An 18,179-nucleotide genomic window follows, 5' to 3' on the forward strand; every position below is an offset into this window, starting at 1 on the left:
GTTTCTCTCTCCACAGATGCTGCCAGATCTGCTGCGTTTATCCAGCATTTTCATTGGTTGCAAAGCACTTTGGGATGTCCAGAAATCGTGAAATAAGACCGTAAGATACAAGAGCAGAATTAGGCCATTCGGCCCATCATGTCTGCTCAGCCATTCAATCAAGGCTGATATATTTCTCATCTCCATAATCCCCGATCCCCTTATTAATCAAGAACATCTATCTCTGCCTTAAAGACACTCAGTGATGTGACCTCCACAGCCTTCTGTAGCAAAGAGTTCCACAGATTTACCACCCTCTGGCTGAAGAAATTCCTTCTCATCTCAGTTTTACAGGATCATCCCTTTAGTCTGAGATTGTGTCCTCTGGTTCTGGTTTTTCCTACAAGTGGAAACATCCTCTCCACATCCACTCTATCCAGGCCTCGCAGTATCCTGTGTTTCAATAAAATCCCCCTCGTCCTTCTAAACTCCGAATACAGACCCAGAGTCCTCAACCGTTCCTCATATGACAAGCTCTGTTTAGCACAGGGCTAAATCGCTGGCTTTTAAAGCAGACCAAGCAGGCCAGCAGCATGGTTCGATTCCCGTAACAGCCTCCGCGAACAGGCGCCGGAATGTGGCGACTAGGGGCTTTTCACAGTAACTTCATTGAAGCCTACTCGTGACAATAAGCGATTTTCATTTCATTTCTTCATTCCAGGGATCATTCTTGTGAACCTCCTCTGGACCCTTTCCAAGGCCAGCACTTCCTTCTTTAGATACGGGGCCCAGAACTGCTCACACTACTCCAAATGGGGTCTGACCAGAGCCTTGTACAGCCTCAGAAGTACATCCCCGATTTTGTATTCTAGCCCTCTCGACATGAATGCTCACATTGCATTTGCTTTCCTAACTGCCGACTGAACCTGCACATTAACCTTAAGAGAATCTTGAACAAGGACTCTCAAGTCCCTTGTGCTTTTGATTTCTTAAGCATTTCCCCATTGAGAAAAGCCTATGCCTCCTTTCTTCCTTCCAAAGCGCATGACCTCACACTTTACCACATTGTATTCCATCTGCCACTTCTTTTCCCACTCTCCCAACCTGTCAAGTCCTCTGCAGCTCCCCTGCTTCCTCAATACTATCTGTTCCTCTGCATATTTCATAGAAATTTACAGTGCAGGAGGAGGCCATTCGGCCCATCGAGTCTGCACCGGCTCTTGGAAAGAGCACCCTATCCCCATAACCCCACCGAACACTAAGGGCAATTTATCACGGCCAATCCACCTAACCTGCACATCTTTGGACTGTGGGAGGAAACCGGCGCACCCGGAGGAAACCCACGCAGACACGGGGAGGATGTACAGACTCCGTACAGACAGTGACCCTGGAGCTGTGAAGCATTTGTGCAATCCACCATGCTGCCCATCTTTGTATTCAAGTTGTTCGACTTGTCAAGAAACAGCCTGATATAATCATGCTCATGTAATCATACTGTCCAATGATCCAGATACCATCCTTGGGTACGTCCTGTACCACCGGCAGGACAGACCCAGCAGAGGTGGAAGCACACCAAGTCCCGAAAGACGTGCTCGTTAGGTAAATTGGACATTCTGAATTCTCAACCACCTCCAGTCGGCACTGCTGCTGACAGGGGTGTGTATGACACTTTGCTTCCTGAAATCAATGACCAGCTCCTTAGTTTATATAGGCAGTTTATTCTGAGTGTTTAAACCCATCCCCCTCTGAATAGATGGAGCAAATTCAATTACTTGGCCAATCAGTATGCATGAGTTTAGAACATTATTTCCTATAATTTGTCTTTGCCTTCTGCACCCTGTTTTCTTGCACGGTGAGGGAGAGATTGTTGTCGTTGCACCATGCCACTAGGTTCTCTTACCATCCTACTGTGCTGACTCATCGTTGTTTTGAGATCCGGCCCACTACGGTCGTGTCATCAGCAAACTTGTAGATTGAGTTGGAGTTGAATTTTGCCACGCAGTTGTGTGCAAGTATAGGGAGTATAGTAGGGGGCTAATACGCAGCCCTGTGGGGCCCAGGTATTGAGGAGGATATAAGAACTGGTAGCAGGAGTAGGCAATTCAGCTCGAGCTTGCCCACCATTCAATATAATCATGGCTGATCTCCTCGTGGCCTCAACTCCACTTTCCTGCCGTTCTCCATAAGCCTTCAGCCCATTTCCAATTTAAAAATCTGTCTATCTCCTCCTCAAATGTACTTAATGTTCCGGCCTCCACTGTACTCTGGGGTAGTGAATTTCACAGTTTCACAACCCTTTGAGGAGTAATTTTTTCTCATCTGAGTTTTAAATCTGCTCAATAAAGAAAACATCAGGTTAGCATCCTAGTCTCATGCATATCATCGCTGGAGAATGCAGTTTATTCTGAGTGTTCAATCCCATCCCCCTCTGAATAGATGGAGCAAATTCAATTACTTGGCCAATCAGTATGCACGAGTTTAGAACATTATTTCCTATATTTGCCTTCTGCAACCTGTTTTCTTGCACGGTTTGGTGCCTTTCAGATTTCCACAGCTAGCTCATCTTAAAAGGCTTGTTCATAATGCATTCCAGATTGCTGTTTGCAGCGTAGAAGGATCATTTATCTAGACACAGCCTCTGTGAACTGATCAGCTGTGCGAGGCATCACCACAACCCTGCCCGAGATGTCTTCTCTCGCACACGTTGAAATGGTTCAAGTAATGTACAAGTTCCTCTGGTTGAATTATTTGTTAACCAGAGCCCATTCAAGTACTGTCCACCCTGTCACAATGACATCCCCATGCCCAACAACCCTCCAAGAACCATGCACTGCTCCCAATTCTGGCCTCCTGCACATCCTCAATTTTAATTGCTTCACCCTATTGCTGGCCATGCCTTCAGACCCTGTGCTAGCCCTAAGCTCTGGAATTTTTTCTCTGTAACACAGCTGCCCTGTCTGCTGCACCAAAGCCTACTTCTTCGGTCAAGCTTTCAGCCACAAAGTCACAGAATTGTTGCAGTGCAAAATCTGTCCTGGTATCTCATGTATTGTGGTGTTAATTTACATTCCGGCAAAGTACCGTGGGGCGGATTACATGGCAGCACAGTGGTCAGCACTGTTGCTTCACAGCGCCAGGGTCCCAGGTTCGATTTCGGTCACTGTCTGTGCGGAGTCTGCACATTCTCCCTGCGTCTGCGTGGGTTTCCTCCGGGTGCTCTGATTTCTCCTGACAAGTTCCGTTAGGTGCTGTTAGGTGAACTGGACATTCTGAATTCTCCCTCTGTGTACCTGAACAGGCGCCGGAGTTTGGCGACTAGGGAATTTTCACAGTAACTTCATTGCAGTGTTAATGTAAGACTACTTGTGACACATGTTAAAGCCACTATATAAATGCAAGTAGTTGCTGCTGAAGCGAACTTTTGACCTGACCGTCTACACAGCTTTCGCCATCTCAAGGTACATTTCACCAGATGGACATTTGGGCAACACCTTTGGGGATATGAGGGGGAATAAAAGGCGGAGGAAAACTAGACAACGGAAAATACAAAGCAAGAAAATGCAAGAGAATTAAGTTTAACATTTCAGGGAAACCATGTTTATTCCAAAAAGGTTTTATTCAAAAAAAGCACAAAAAAAGGTAGCAAAATGATTTATAATTTGACTTTTCTACAATGGACAATGTTTTTTTGTGTTTTCCTTTAAATCCAAAAAAATATAAATTCATTACAACTGGTGAAAGCAGCAGAGAAGTACATATAAATGTTACCAACTTCACAGCATGGGGAAACATAGCTACATACAGAAGTCAGGGTGGGAGAAAGAGGGAAATATCTTCTTTTGGAGAGTAAATTCTAAACTACCTGTATTTCCCACCACCTCTCTCCCGCCCAGTTTAAACATGTAAAAACTATACAAAACCCTTTTCTTTAAAAAAAAAGAACACATTAACACACTTCCTATCTGAGCTGTACACAATATTACAAAATGACTGGGGCCAAACTTGGGCCGTTTTTTTTTTTGCATCATTTAAAGACTTACCCTGTACAGAGAGAATAGCTCTCCTCAGATAACTAAAACCCTTCCAAAGTCACCACTGGCTAGCCTGTCCAAAGAAAGCTTAAGCAAAAAGGCTTCTGGTGTATGACCTGGGAGATGCCCGTTGAACTTGAGACAGCTAAGGAGAAGTGATGTAGGAAGGGATGAAAAAAAAAAGTTTATATACAGATTGCTAAATTATGAAATCCAGATAGATATGTCGCGTATATATATATCTCTTTGTGGAAAAAAGGGATTAAAAGAAAGTGGGAGAGAACATCAGTATTTTTCCTTCTCCCGGATCTCTGAATAACTATATATATATTTAAAAAGACACAGACTACCAATTATAGTACTCAGAAAAAATTCTTCATGCGCTGACAGATAAAATCAGGGCGATTATGCTGTTTGCACTGGGGATGTTGCTCGAAACATCTGGCTGAACAAAACAAGTGTGGCTTGCGAGAGAATGAGACTAGGATTATAATGCTCCCCCTGCTACCTGCCCAAACTCATCCCGGCAGCTGGGTAAAGGTTCTGATCATCGAGAAAGAAAAAAACCCACATAAATATAAAAACGTAGCCTCGACCCATACTCCTGCAGTAACACACAGGTTTCTGACACACTGAGTTCTGTTGCAGGAGTTTAATTTCACAAAAAGGTCAAAATGATTTTGCCCAATGACAAATATTTGCTTCCAGAACAGATGGGTCATATTTTCACAGGGAACAATCGTGGATTTTTCTTACTAAATTCTCAAATATACATGTACGTATTTTAAAAATGCTGTTTTGATCAGAAGTCAAATTTATCTGATGAATAAATTTCAGGATGCCAGGATGGTATAGAGTGACAAATGGTAGGTGGAATTTTCATACTCTGAAAAGTCATCTGGTTCAAATCATAAATATTGTTCTTCCAATATGTGGGCCCATAGAACACAAGGCATCGGGGGAATTATGGGGCGGGAATGAGTACAGGTCGGTCACTGTATAATACTGGGGTACAGTATTGGTGTGCACAGGCTTATCAATGCAGGTGGCATGTACGAGCACATTAATGCAGAACATATTTTGGTATATGATGGTACCAAAATGACAAAGAAATCCTAAGGACATCAGTGCAAGGCATTAATAAAGGAAGAATCGGTGCACCTAATACTTAAAATGATTTATGAAAAATAAATAGTCGTCAGTGCCCCGGACCTCAGTAAGGAGTGTAGAGCCGAAAGTGCGTGGAAGGTTCAGCACATTTGGCTGCTGAAAGTTGGAGAACAGAATTAGCTTTAAACAGCCCCCCCCCCCACCACCAACCCCATAATTCTCCCAATGCTTCACTGACATGTGCTCAGATATCTGCTGCCACCAGCGGCTATTTTCACCCAGGTCCAGATGATGAGAATTGGTAGGCTACGCTATCAAGGCATCATAGTAGAATCCAAAGTAATTCCTACCCAACCCAGCATACCGCTCTCCAGGAGTTTTGTTGGGTGATCACCAAGGCCAGGTGACGTTCTTCAGAGACACTGTGACTTATTATAGTTGCACAATCTCTCCTACATACTACTGCCAAGTAAATTTCACTCATGTCACCAGAGGATGGTCCTTTGAACACAACCTACTGTCTTCTTGCCTGACTCAGGCTGTGCAATTAGTCATCCATCTATAGACTCTGGGAACTTTCCTAGCTATTGCCCCACCCAACTTTGTGCATGCTACACATTCAAACAAAAAGACGTTTCTGAAGCAGGCACAGGATCATGGAGCTGTGCGCTTGGACCACACCCCTACCTGTCAAAAAGGTTGGCCATTAATCAGACATGGAAACACCCACACAGCCCTGCTATAGAACGACTTAGCCACACACCGCTCTAGCTGTTGTACAGATCCAGTTGCAATCCACTTTATTTTGTTGCACGGTTGAGCACGGAAAAGCAGAGAAGCTGCTTCTCTTTCTTTGGGGAGCTTCCCACCCCACTCTCAATCTTCTCCCTTTCACATCACAATCTAGTTGGAGCAGGGGACGGGGGCAGGGCAGAAACTCAATATCCTGAAAAGGGGGTCGTAGTTCTCGCCACAAACACATGTTATTCCTGTCTGTGGAACTTTGGGATGGGGGAAATTATTCTATTTATAATAATATTTAGAGTTAGAAATTGTTGCCTCCTCTCACGCTAATTGTGCACTCACCCCCCAGTCATACAGGACAGACAAGAAACCTTTATGGGGGAAACACTCCTACTGCATTTGGGCAAATCTTCAAGGGACGTGTTTGTAGTTCCGATCAATTATATCTCGCGAGTTTATGCAGACCAATACAACACAGCAGCTGATCACACAAGTAGTTATCATCCCACCACTCAATATACAGCTACACAGCTGTCTCAGACACGTAAAAGTATAGATCAGAAATTTGGATTCAAAGCTGTTTTGCGTCCTCCCCCATTCCCAGTCTAATAGAAAACCTGAACTCATTCTAAAACATGGATCACCGTTCCCGACCAGCAGCAAACACTGCAGTTTTTCTTGTGCAAACCTGTGACAAAATGGCACAATATTAGTGTACACAAAGCCTGGCTGAGCCAGTGTCAAACTGTAACACTATATATTCACAATTCCCTCCAATAAGAATCATAATAAGATAGTACACACTGAAATGTTACAGGTGAAGATGTTTGTACAGAAAAAAGTTTTTGTTGACCATTTAAGGGTATTAATACACCCAATTAATTACATGTGGAGGTTTTGAAGTGGGGAAGTAGAGAGAGAGGGAGAGAGAAAGAGAGAAGAATGAGACAACCTAGTTCCTCAGAGAAGGAAAAAAAAGCTGGTTAAACCTTCAATCAAGTTCATTGGAAGGAGGTTATGTGCAGTTCCAAGTGATGAATCCTTATTAAAGGCTGTAACATGGTTGATAGCACAGGCTGTGCACGCTGGTCTCACGATTTGCAGGTTTCCAAGTTGTGTGATATGCAGAAAGAAACAAGTGCTGCTTCAAAAACCGCTGCTAGAGGAGGGAGGAGAAAAAACTAGAGAGGAAAGATTTTAAAATTTACCTACTCTGATGAGACATATCAGTAAAATGTGTTTTGGCGATTTGGATCATTTGGCAGGTAAATGCACTTCAATACAACAGGGTGCCTTTCCTTCAAATAATACCACCAGTTCACTGCAGGTACTTTCAAATGAAATTCTTGTCTTCTTAAATGGACAGCAATAAAAGTAGGGACTTTGTTCTCTGAAGAAAAATCCTGCTGCTGGGCGGTGTGCCGATATACCAAGTAGATTCTGCATCTAGTTGAGTTCTTAGTTATTTAAAATAAAAAGGCGAAAGTTCACAACGCACGTGGGATTTAGGATGCATCTCCCTTAGACTTCTTGTTCACACTTACTAGCTTGCTGTTTCCGTAAAGAGAGAGAGAGAGAGAGAGATTACAAAATGAACATCACATTTGTGCCCCCTTATAAACAGCAGCAAATGGGCTACTGGATGAGGTTAAATCCCTGATACGACAGGTCAGATTGAAGACACTTGGGTCCATTTGAACTTATCTTTCGAGAATAACATCCAACAAATCTCTGCATGGCATCAGTTCTTCATCTCCTCGATCAACATAAATGAAAATGAAATGAAATGGAAATCGCTTATTGTCACAAGTAGGCTTCAAATGAAGTTACTGTGAAAAGCCCCTAGTCGCCACATTCCGGCGCCTGTTCGGGGAAGCTGGTACGGGAATTGAACCGTGCTGCTGGCCTGCCTGGGTCTGCTTTAAAAGCCAGCAAACTAGCCCAGTGTGCTAAACCAGCCCCATTTCTGGTTTCTGCAAATTTTTAAAAAATAAATGCAGAGTACCAAATTCTTTTTTCCCCATTAAGGGGCAATGTAGCATGGCCTGCACATAGAACATAGAACAGTACAGCACAGAACAGGCCCTTCGGCCCTCGATGTTGTGCCGAGCAATGATCACCCTACTCAAACCCACGTATCCACCCTATACCCGTAACCCAACAACCCCCCCTTAACCTTACTTTTTAAGGACACTACGGGCAATTTAGCATGGCCAATCCACCTAACCCGCACATCTTTGGACTGTGGGAGGAAACCGGAGCACCCAGAGGAAACCCACGCACACACGGGGAGGACGTGCAGACTCCACACAGACAGTGACCCAGCCGGGAATCGAACCTGGGACCCTGGAGCTGTGAAGCATTTATGCTAACCACCATGCTACCGTGCTGCTACCGTGCTCCCCCACCGTTGTGGGGGAGAGACCCACACAGACAAGGGGAGAATGTGCAAACTCCTCATGGACAGTGACCCGAGTCCGGGTTCAAACCTGAGTCCCCAGCGCCGTAAGCAGTGCAAACCACTGATGGTTTCTGCAATTCTTGCTGATAACCGGCTGACAAGATTGATTTGAAGAAAGTATATGCTGCCAAGCTGCACAGATCACAAATTATCCTGGTCTAGGCCAAGTTAGCTGATCTCAGGCATGGCAGCAGTACAGGCATTACAACTCACCATAGTGGGGAAAAGAAGCAAAATAAATTTCCCACCATTTTCCACTTTAAAAAAATATATATTTGGAGCACCCAATTCATTTTTCCAATTAAGGGGCAATTTAGCGTGGCCAATCCACCTACCCTGCACAGCTTTGGATTGTGGGCCGAAACCCACACAAACACGGGGAGAATGTGCAAACTCCACAGCTAATTAGCCTGTTGATACCCAGCGCCATGAATCAGAGAAAGAACAATTTAAGTGACAGAATCAAACCAGCATTTATTCTTTCAAGAAGGGAACTGGACTGTTGCAAGGAGTTAGTAGGTTATCCTTGGTAACTGATCCTGGATTTGATTCCAGCCCCGAACAAGAGTAGGATGTATTAGTTCATTGAGCCCTTTTGTTAGCTCGGGCAGGTGCAAGACAGGGGTTAGAGTAAAGCTCCCTCTACACTGTCCCCATCAAACACTCCCAGGACAGGTACAGCACGGGGCTAGATACAGAGTAAAGCTCCTTCTACGCTGTCCCCATCAAACACTCCCAGGACAGGTACAGCACGGGGTTAGATACAGAGTGAAGCTCCGTCTACACCGTCCCCATCAAACGCTCCCAGAACAGGTACAGCACGGGGTTAGATACAGAGTAAAGCTCCCTCTACACTGTCCCCATCAAACACTCCCAGGACAGGTACACCACGGGGTTAGATACAGAGTAAAGCTCCCCCTACACTGTCCCCATCAAACACTCCCAGGACAGGTACAGCACAGGGTTAGATACAGTGAAAAGCTCCCCCTACACTGTCCCCATCAAACACTCCCAGGACAGATACAGCACGGGGTTAGATACAGAGTAAAGCTCCCTCTACATTGTCCCCATCAAACAATCCCAGGACAGATACAGCACGGGATTAGATACAGAGTAAAGCTCCCTCTAGTGTCTCAATTTCCATTAGCCCCATCCTAAGAACACTATGTATATATTCTATATATTTTCTCAACGCCCATTGCTTTTAAATGATCTGCCAACACCACATGCGACTGATTCAATGGCATGTGGGCAAATATATTCAGTTCGTTGCGCGAGGAGACATGAAATGAGCCTTAATTCAGTTCTTAATGGAAGGAGCTCCCTCAACACAAAATACTTACTCATCGTTGGATGCAACAGACCGCTTGGTTGCCGGCCTTGCCCCGTCCTTGCTGGCATCTAGAAAACAAAATAGAAACTGGTTATAACTCATTTTCCCCAATACTCAGCTCCCCAAGCTAACTTTAGGTGCCAGCTCAGTAGGTAGCTCTGACACCCTATTAAAAGTGTGGATAGAATTACACTCCAGAGATTTAAGGACAGAATCCAGGCTGACACTCAGTGGTACACTGAGGAGTGCTACATTGGCGACGGTACCGGTACCGTCTCTTAGATGAGACGTTAAACCAAGGTCTTGGCTGGCCTCTTTGGTGGATGTAAAATATCCACTGCATTATTTTCAAGAGTGGTAGAGGAATTTTTTGCAGTGTCCGGGACAATTTTTATTCCTCAAAAACCATCAGTAAAACAGATCACCTGGTTATTTTCTCATCGCTGCACAAGAATAGGCTGCCATGGTTCCTCCATTATAACAACACTATTTGCTGTAAAACTCTTTTTGATGGTTTGAGGTTGCGATCCAAATTCAATTGTGTGTTTTACCAGCCAACTCAGACCCAAGTCAATAAGATGCCTCCTGGGCGGCTTGGTAGTTAGCACTGCTGCCTCACGCGCCGAGGTCCCAGGATCGATCCCGGCTCTGGGTCACTGTCCGTGTGGAGTTTGCACATTCTCCCCGTGTTTGCGTGGGTTTCGCCCCCAAAAGATGTGCAGGGTAGGTGGATTGGCCAGGCTAAATTGCCTCTTAATTGGAAAAAATGGATTGGGTACTCTAAATTAAAAAAAAAAAATAAGTTGCCTCCTTTGGTAATCAGTGAAGAACATGGGGCATTATCCGTGCAATCAAATTGCTGGAGATCCTAAAACCAGCTGTCAGACTGTAAATAAAACCTATCTCTCGGTCATCCTCCTCTTGGAGCACTGTCACAGGGTGAATAACTTCAAACACACACACGAATATTTGATATTGGATAAAAAGAGGCAATGAAATCCTCAAAAGACTCGACCGCCTGATACAAGATGAGATAGAGAATTAGAGCCCACAAAATTAGCTTTATACATTTAAAGTATCAAAGTTGGACAATTAAGATTCGCAGAGTATCTTTTTAAATATAAATTTAGAGTATCCAATTTTTTTTTTCCAATTGGGCAATTTAGTGTGGCCAATCCATCTAACCTGCACATCTTCAGGGTGTGGGGGTGAAACCCACGCAAACACAGGGCGAATGTGCAAACTCCACATGGACAGTGACCCAGGGCCGGGATTCGAACCCGGGTCCTCAGCGCTGTAGTCCCAGTGCTAACCACTGCCGCCCTGAGATTCGCAGAGTATCTGATCTAAATTTAAAAATTAATAAGACAGATAAAATGCACTTCTCTCAAAAAACCACAGATCCACACAATGGTATCAGCATCAGAAAATCTGGTAAAAATTCAGACCGAGTTAGAGAAAAGAAGCAAAAAAAGTGAAATGCATGGAATACAGCAGCGACAGAATAACGGTTCCAGTGTGGACACGTCCTAATTTCTAAGGTTCTTATCAAGAATCAGTTTATATTTCTACAGTACTTTTACTATAATCAAACAGCCCAAGGTACTTGTTTCACTGAGGTTTTAGAAAACCACATTTGACAAGCCATGCAAGAACACAACTAAATGCTTAGTTAAAGGACATCACCATCCTAACTTCAAAATATATATCGCCGTTCCTTCATTGTTGGTGCGTCAAAATCCTGGAACATCCTCCCGAGCAGCACTGAGGGTGTACATACACCACATGGACTGCAGCGGTTCAAAAAGCTAGCTCCACCATATTCTCAAGAGAAATTAGAAATGAGCAATAAATGCTGCCCTAGCCAGTTAGCACAGTGGTTAGCACTGTTGCTTCACCGGGTCCCATGTTCGATTCCCGCTTGGGTCACTGTCTGTTCCGCCTGTGTCTACGTGGGTTTCCTCCGTGTGTTCCGATTTCCTCCGAAAGACATGCTTGTTAGGTAATTTGGCCATTCTGAATTCTCCCTCTGTGTACCCGAACAGGCGCCGGAATGTGGCGATTAGGGGCTTTTCACAGTAACTTCATTGCCGTGTTAATGTAAGCCTACTTGTGACAATAAAGATTATTATATTATTACATCCTGTAAAAATGAATTAATGAAGGTAGGTTTTAAGAAGTGTCTTAAAATGGAGAATGTGGCGGAGGGGTAAAGAGGGAATTCCAAAGCTTAGAGCCCAGGCAGCGGAAGACATTGAAAACATGGCCAACAACTTCAGAGTGACAAAAAAACATGGTGCTCAAAAGACCAGAGTTAGAGAAGTGTGGATGTCTCTGAGGGATGTGGGACTGGAGGAAATGATAAAGATAAAGAGGGGCAAGGCAAGGAGAGGATTTATAATCGAGGATGAGAATTCTTTAAAAAGCCAAAAGGGGGTGGGGAAGCAGCAGAGGCGGTGCAGTGGTTAGCACTGCTGCCTCTTGGCAGTGAGGACCCGGCTCAGATCCTGGCGCCGGCTAACTGTCCATGTGAAGTTTGCACATTTTCCCTGTGACTGCGTGGGTCTCACCCCCACAACACAAAAAGATGTGCCGCGTAGGTGGATTGGCCACGCTAAATTGCACCTTAATTGGAAAAACAATAATTGAGTACTCTAAAATGCTCATCTTGGGGTAAAATATGACAATTGGAAGAGGGGTGGAGTTGGTGGCGAAGGAGCAGAGTTTGCGACAGGGAAAAAAGATAATGGCTTCAGTCATTCCAATACCTCATTTGATGAATTTTTTGCTCATTCAGTACTGGATGTCTGAATGACAGCAGACTGACAATTTTGGGGCTGAAAGGGAGTTGGTGGGGAGGTTAATTTGCTGTCAACATGTGGAATCTGTCACTGTTCTTTGGATTATGTCGCCGAAGAGCAGCATGGAGATGAGAAATAGGAGGGGTCCAATAATAGATCCTGGGGGGAGCAGCAAGGTAACGATGTGGAAGCAGAAAGAGAAGCCATTACAGTTGCAGCTGATTCTCTAACTATGATTAGATAAATAATGGAGCCGGGTGAGTGTAGGCCCATTCAGGCAGTGGAGAGGTGATGGTGTTCTCAACTGTGTCAAAGGCCATAAACAGTTAAAGGAGGACAAAGAGGGATAATTTGCCTTTGCGAGTCATATAGGATGTCATCCGCGAAACTGATGAGAGCTACTTTGGGGGGGGGCAGAAACATGATCAGAAGGAGTTCCTTCAAAGACTTTGGAGGAAGTAAGGGAGGTAGGAGATGGAGGAGTAGGAGGTAGGAGATGGGGGAGTAGGAGGTAGGAGATGGAGGAGTAGGAGGTAGGAGATGGGGGAGTAGGAGGTAGGAGATGGAGGAGTAGGAGGTAGGAGATGGAGGAGTAGGAGGTAGGAGATGGAGGAGTAGGAGGTAGGAGATGGGGGAGTAGGAGGTAGGAGATGGGGGAGTAGGAGGTAGGAGATGGGGGAGTAGGAGGTGGAGGAGTAGGAGGTAGGAGATGGAGGAGTAGGAGGTAGGAGATGGGGGAGTAGGAGGTAGGAGATGGAGGAGTAGGAGGTAGGAGATGGGGGAGTAGGAGATGGAGGAGTAGGAGGTAGGAGATGGAGGAGTAGGAGGTAGGAGATGGAGGAGTAGGAGGTAGGAGATGGAGGAGTAGGAGGTAGGAGATGGGAGAGTAGGAGATGGAGGAGTAGGAGGTAGGAGATGGAGGAGTAGAAGATGGAGGAGTAGGAGGTAGGAGATGGAGGAGTAGGAGGTAGGAGATGGAGGAGTAGGAGGTAGGAGATGGGGGAGTAGGAGATGGAGGAGTAGGAGGTAGGAGATGGAGGAGTAGGAGGTAGGAGATGGGGGAGTAGGAGATGGAGGAGTAGGAGGTAGGAGATGGGGGAGTAGGAGATGGAGGAGTAGGAGATGGAGGAGTAGGAGGTAGGAGATGGAGGAGTAGGATGTAGATGGAGGAGTAGGATGTAGGAGATGGAGGAGTAGGAGGTAGGAGATGGGGGAGTAGGAGATGGAGGAGTAGGAGGTAGGAGATGGAGGAGTAGGAGGTAGGAGATGGAGGAGTAGGAGGTAGGAGATGGAGGAGTAGGAGGTAGGAGATGGAGGAGTAGGAGATGGAGGAGTAGGAGATGGAGGAGTAGGAGGTAGGAGATGGAGGAGTAGGAGGTAGGAGACGGAGGAGTAGGAGGTAGGAGACGGAGGAGTAGGAGGTAGGAGACGGAGGAGTAGGAGGTAGGAGACGGAGGAGTAGGAGGTAGGAGATGGAGGAGTAGGAGGTAGGAGATGGAGGAGTAGGAGGTAGGAGATGGAGGAGTAGGAGGTAGGAGATGGAGGAGTAGGAGGTAGGAGATGGAGGAGTAGTTTGAAAGGAAAGAGGGACCGAGAGTTGTTTTTTGAGGAGAAGCGTGGTGACTGCAAACTTGAAGAGACGGACAGACCCCGAGGAGAGACCGTGGTTAATATTGGCTAACATAGGAGTCAGGAGGGGAAATTGGGCGGTCAGCGGTTTAATGGGCAATGGGATTAGGGTCGAGAGAACAGGAGATCAGTCACATGGACAAGATGAGCTCAGAGGGGCCAGGAGGGAAGATAGGGGAGAGAATTGAAACCTGGCTTCTCTGTAGATGTATTGACAGACCTGTTTCACAGAGCCAGTATTCTGTACAAATAGTTAGAATGATAAAGGTATGTTTTCCATTTAACCTAAAATAATTTACTCCAGCACAAAGAGTTTGAATTAAACACAGAACCAAATGACATGGTTTCCGCTCCCTCAGTCTTGGCTTCATCGAGATAATAAAGGGCGAAGAATGACAATGGAACTGGCCCCCAACACAAATCAATATTTTCTGACGGGAGGAGGGGAAAATAAAACAAGAGGAGGCCATTCTGCCCCTCGAGCCGGTTCCATTAATCCTAGATGATCTTTACCCCAATTCCACTTGCCTATTCTTTCCCCATATCTCTGGATTCCCTTATCCAGAAAACTCCATCTACCTTAAACTTGAGTGAGAATAGGACAGCACGGTGGCCTAGTGGTTAGCACAGTTGCCTCATAGTGCTGAGGTCCCAGGTTTGATCCCAGCCCTGGGTCACTGTCCGTGTGGAGTTTGCAAATTCTCCCCGTGTTTGCGTGGGTTTCACCCCACAACCCAAAAGATGTGCAGGGTAGGTGGATTGGCCACGCTAAATTGCACCTTAATTGGAAAAAATAAATTTAAAAAAAACTTGAGTGACAATATCTGCGATTTGGCCTGGGCCCTGAACTCTGGAATTTTTCCTAAACCTCTTCTCAAGATGTGTACGAGAACTTATCTCTTTTGAGCAACATTTTGGGTCACCTGTCCTATTATCATGGGTGTGTCCTGATATCACATTCTGCTCAAGGATGCTCCTGTTAAGTGCCTTGGAACAGTTTCCTATTTTTAAAGTAAAATGCAAAATGTTGCTATAATCTCAGAGTCTTTCATGTTTATACAGATCCTTCCTCACTCCAGGTACAAGAAAATGAACCACCCCAGCTCACCTTGTAACCACCTGACCTGGGTGGCAGGCCCGTAGCCCTTCTCATTCTTGGCTGCTATCCTGAAGATTATAGCAGGTTTTGTGGTTGTATCAATGTGTGCATTTGCTAGGTTGGATGAAGACACCAGACAGCTGGGAACAGGCCCACAGTAAACACGGACAAAGAGCAGATGGGATGTCCCTGCAGGTTTGGGATCTGTTGCCTGTGACCCCGGAAGTGCCAAATATACAGAGTATTCAATTATGCTTCCAGACGTGACAGCAGGAGGCTCCCAGGAGAGTTGTGCACCTTCAGCAACCTGCAAAATAAAACATACCCAAATTTCTCAGTCCCATTCGATTAAATTCTGAAACATTTTCTAAACCCTCCAATACAACACCGCAGTATAATCTGGTTACAAGGATCGTTTGGCTTAGAGTCTAAATGCTCCTTTTATCAACTATCAGTATGCCTGATCCACCATATCCACAATACCGTTAACCAATGATTAAAAACAGTCATTAATAACAGCTCAATCTCTCACTGACTGCTAAGAATGCGATTGCTGTCAACACTCATGGTGCAAGCAGTGATCAAAGGAAGTCAGTGGTGTCACTTCATCTCGGGAGTCGGATCCTTTAAATTTATTCATTTATTGGATGAAAGCGTTGCTGATGAGACCAATATTTATTGTCCATCTCTAATTGCCCTCAGGAAGGGGATGGCGAGCTGCCTTGACAACTGAGGGGCTTAAATGTCTTGAAAAAGGTTGAACAATGGATAACCACATTGTTGTGAGGGGTCAGGAGTCACAGATAGGGCAAACTAGATCAATAATCCCAGTGCAATATCGATAGTTTACTGTCGTGGAGTCTATCAGATGGGTAATTAAGTCAAGACTTTCTTCCATTGAGGTGGCACTATACAAGATTAGAGGACTTATTTTAGCCACTGCCCCTATCCATGCACCCTCCCCAAATAGTTAAACTGGTCATTTATTTTTGTATTGCTAGTGGAAACTTATAGAATCATAGAATTTACAGTGCAGGAGGCTATTTGGCCCATCGAGTCTGCACCGGCCCTTGGAAAGAGCACCTTACTGAAGTCCACACCTCCACCCGATCCCTGTAACCCAGTAACCCCACCTAACCTTTTGGACACTAAGGGGCAATTTAGATCTAATCTGCACATCTTTGGACTCCCATACACAGGGGAGAAAGTGCAAACTCCACACAGTCACCCAAGACCGGAATTGAACCCGAGTCCCTGGAGCTGTGAAACAGCAGTGCTAACCGCTGTGCCACCGTGTGCTGCCCTTATTCTGTATAAATTGGTTGCTGCATTTATGTAGTTATTAATTGTGGGCAAAGTAAAAAATGTTTTAGAATGCCCAGAATGTGAAGGATGATATGTAAAATGCAGTTCCTTTTTCTTTTAGTCGATCAAATGTTTGAAGCATCAGCTTCTTCTGGTTTCAAACTGTTTACTGTATCACACAATCTTAACAAAACTGAATGGATGATAGGGGGCCTGAACATAATAATTCTTTTGTAAAGCAGGGAGTACAGCTTGCATTCTGTTTTTGACAGTTCGTGATCAAATCACTCCTGGTTTATCAAATGCTCAGCAGCAACAGGATCATGGTCTTGGTTGAGTAGACATCTTACAAGAAGCAAACACAGTATTATTATATCTCAGTCAAATGGTAGCTGCAACATGGCTGGATGCCTCTGGGTGTGATTGAGGGGGCGAAGAGGAAGCAGTTGAGGGAGAAAGTAGTCAGGGCCCCAATTTCTGACCCATCATCTTTTGCTAAAATGCACACATCAACATCATAGGTGGAGAAGATTGAATTCTGGTACAATTTCTCCTGCAGTCAAACAGCCCACTGAAAAATAGCTACAGGAGAATATGTCCCAATGGGCCAATGTCATAGGAACAGGAGGAGGCCATTCAGTTCTTCAAACCTGATTCACCATTCAATTAGATCAAGACTGACATGGATCTCAACTCCATCTACTTTGCTGGATTCTGTAATCCTTAACGCCTTATCTAACAAATGTTATCAACTGGAAGCATTTTGGGGAGGATACAGATGATGAAAGGATAAAAGGCCAGACCAGGGTTAGCATCAGTAGTGTTTGCTAGCAGCAACAGAAATAGGGTGATAGTACATCAGCAAACAGATGAAAGTAAAGAGATATAGAATCAGACAATTCAGCTACAGATGTACATCGGCAAAATGTCAAGAATCTGGAAGACCCAGGTCTGAGGGTACCTGTCCCCTAAAGTGAAGTTTCCCCTCTGGAAAGACCTCTAGCATAGCTGATAACTCAAAAGAACAAACTGGAGTAGCATCCGAGAGAAACCAAGTGCTAGGCCACTAAAACAGACAAGGAGTTATTCAAAGACCATTCCAGTTAGAGGGTGAGGTTTAGATACACAAATTGGTTTAAAATGATCGTCATTCACCTTGCTGATCTTGATTGCAGATGGTGCTCCTGGGAATCCTGGCATGCAGGTTTTGAAGGCTGATATTTCACTAAACGGACCCCGCCCGCAAGCATTTATGCCGGCCACTCGAAATTTATAGGCAGTCCCCGACTGCAGTTTGACAGTCTTCAAATTGCTGTGATCTGGGATGTTATCTCCACTTCCATCCTGTGGGAAAATATCACATTGGTAGAATCTAAATTGATTTCACTTTACCGTACAAAGGTTCAGTACACACAAATCACTCTGCTCATAAAAGATCCTGAGTATACAGCACAAAATAGGCCATTCAGCCAAACTGGTCTCTGCTAGTATTGAAGCTCCAAGTGAGTCTCCTCATTAACACTACCAGCATATCCTTCTGTTCCTTTCTCTCCTTCTCTCTCATCTTGTTTCCCCCTAAGTTTCTATGCAATTTGCCTCAACTATTCCTTGCTTCATGTTCCACTTTCCAACCACAATGAGCAAAAGTGCGTTGCTTAGTGAGAATCTCATATTTATGATGTTTAGT

At 44.9% G+C, this 18,179-nt stretch overlaps 1 protein-coding gene across 1 annotated transcript in view; it reads right to left on the reverse strand.

Annotated features, from left to right (window-relative positions):
* Nucleotides 1-3,553: 3,553 nt before the first annotated feature.
* LOC119973732 (host cell factor 1-like) overlaps nucleotides 3,554-18,179 on the reverse strand; it is a 116,181-nt gene continuing 101,555 nt past the window's right edge. The window contains exons 23-26 of the mRNA XM_038812140.1: nucleotides 17,648-17,836; nucleotides 15,197-15,494; nucleotides 9,669-9,726; nucleotides 3,554-7,415 (exon numbers count right to left, since the gene is read on the reverse strand). Coding sequence (XP_038668068.1) covers nucleotides 7,370-7,415; nucleotides 9,669-9,726; nucleotides 15,197-15,494; nucleotides 17,648-17,836 — 591 coding nt within the window. The 3' untranslated portion in view covers nucleotides 3,554-7,369. The remainder of the gene's footprint in view (nucleotides 7,416-9,668; nucleotides 9,727-15,196; nucleotides 15,495-17,647; nucleotides 17,837-18,179) is intronic.

The sequence above is a fragment of the Scyliorhinus canicula genome, chromosome 11 (assembly GCF_902713615.1).
Source record: "Scyliorhinus canicula chromosome 11, sScyCan1.1, whole genome shotgun sequence".
In the NCBI taxonomy this organism is placed as follows: domain Eukaryota; kingdom Metazoa; phylum Chordata; class Chondrichthyes; order Carcharhiniformes; family Scyliorhinidae; genus Scyliorhinus; species Scyliorhinus canicula.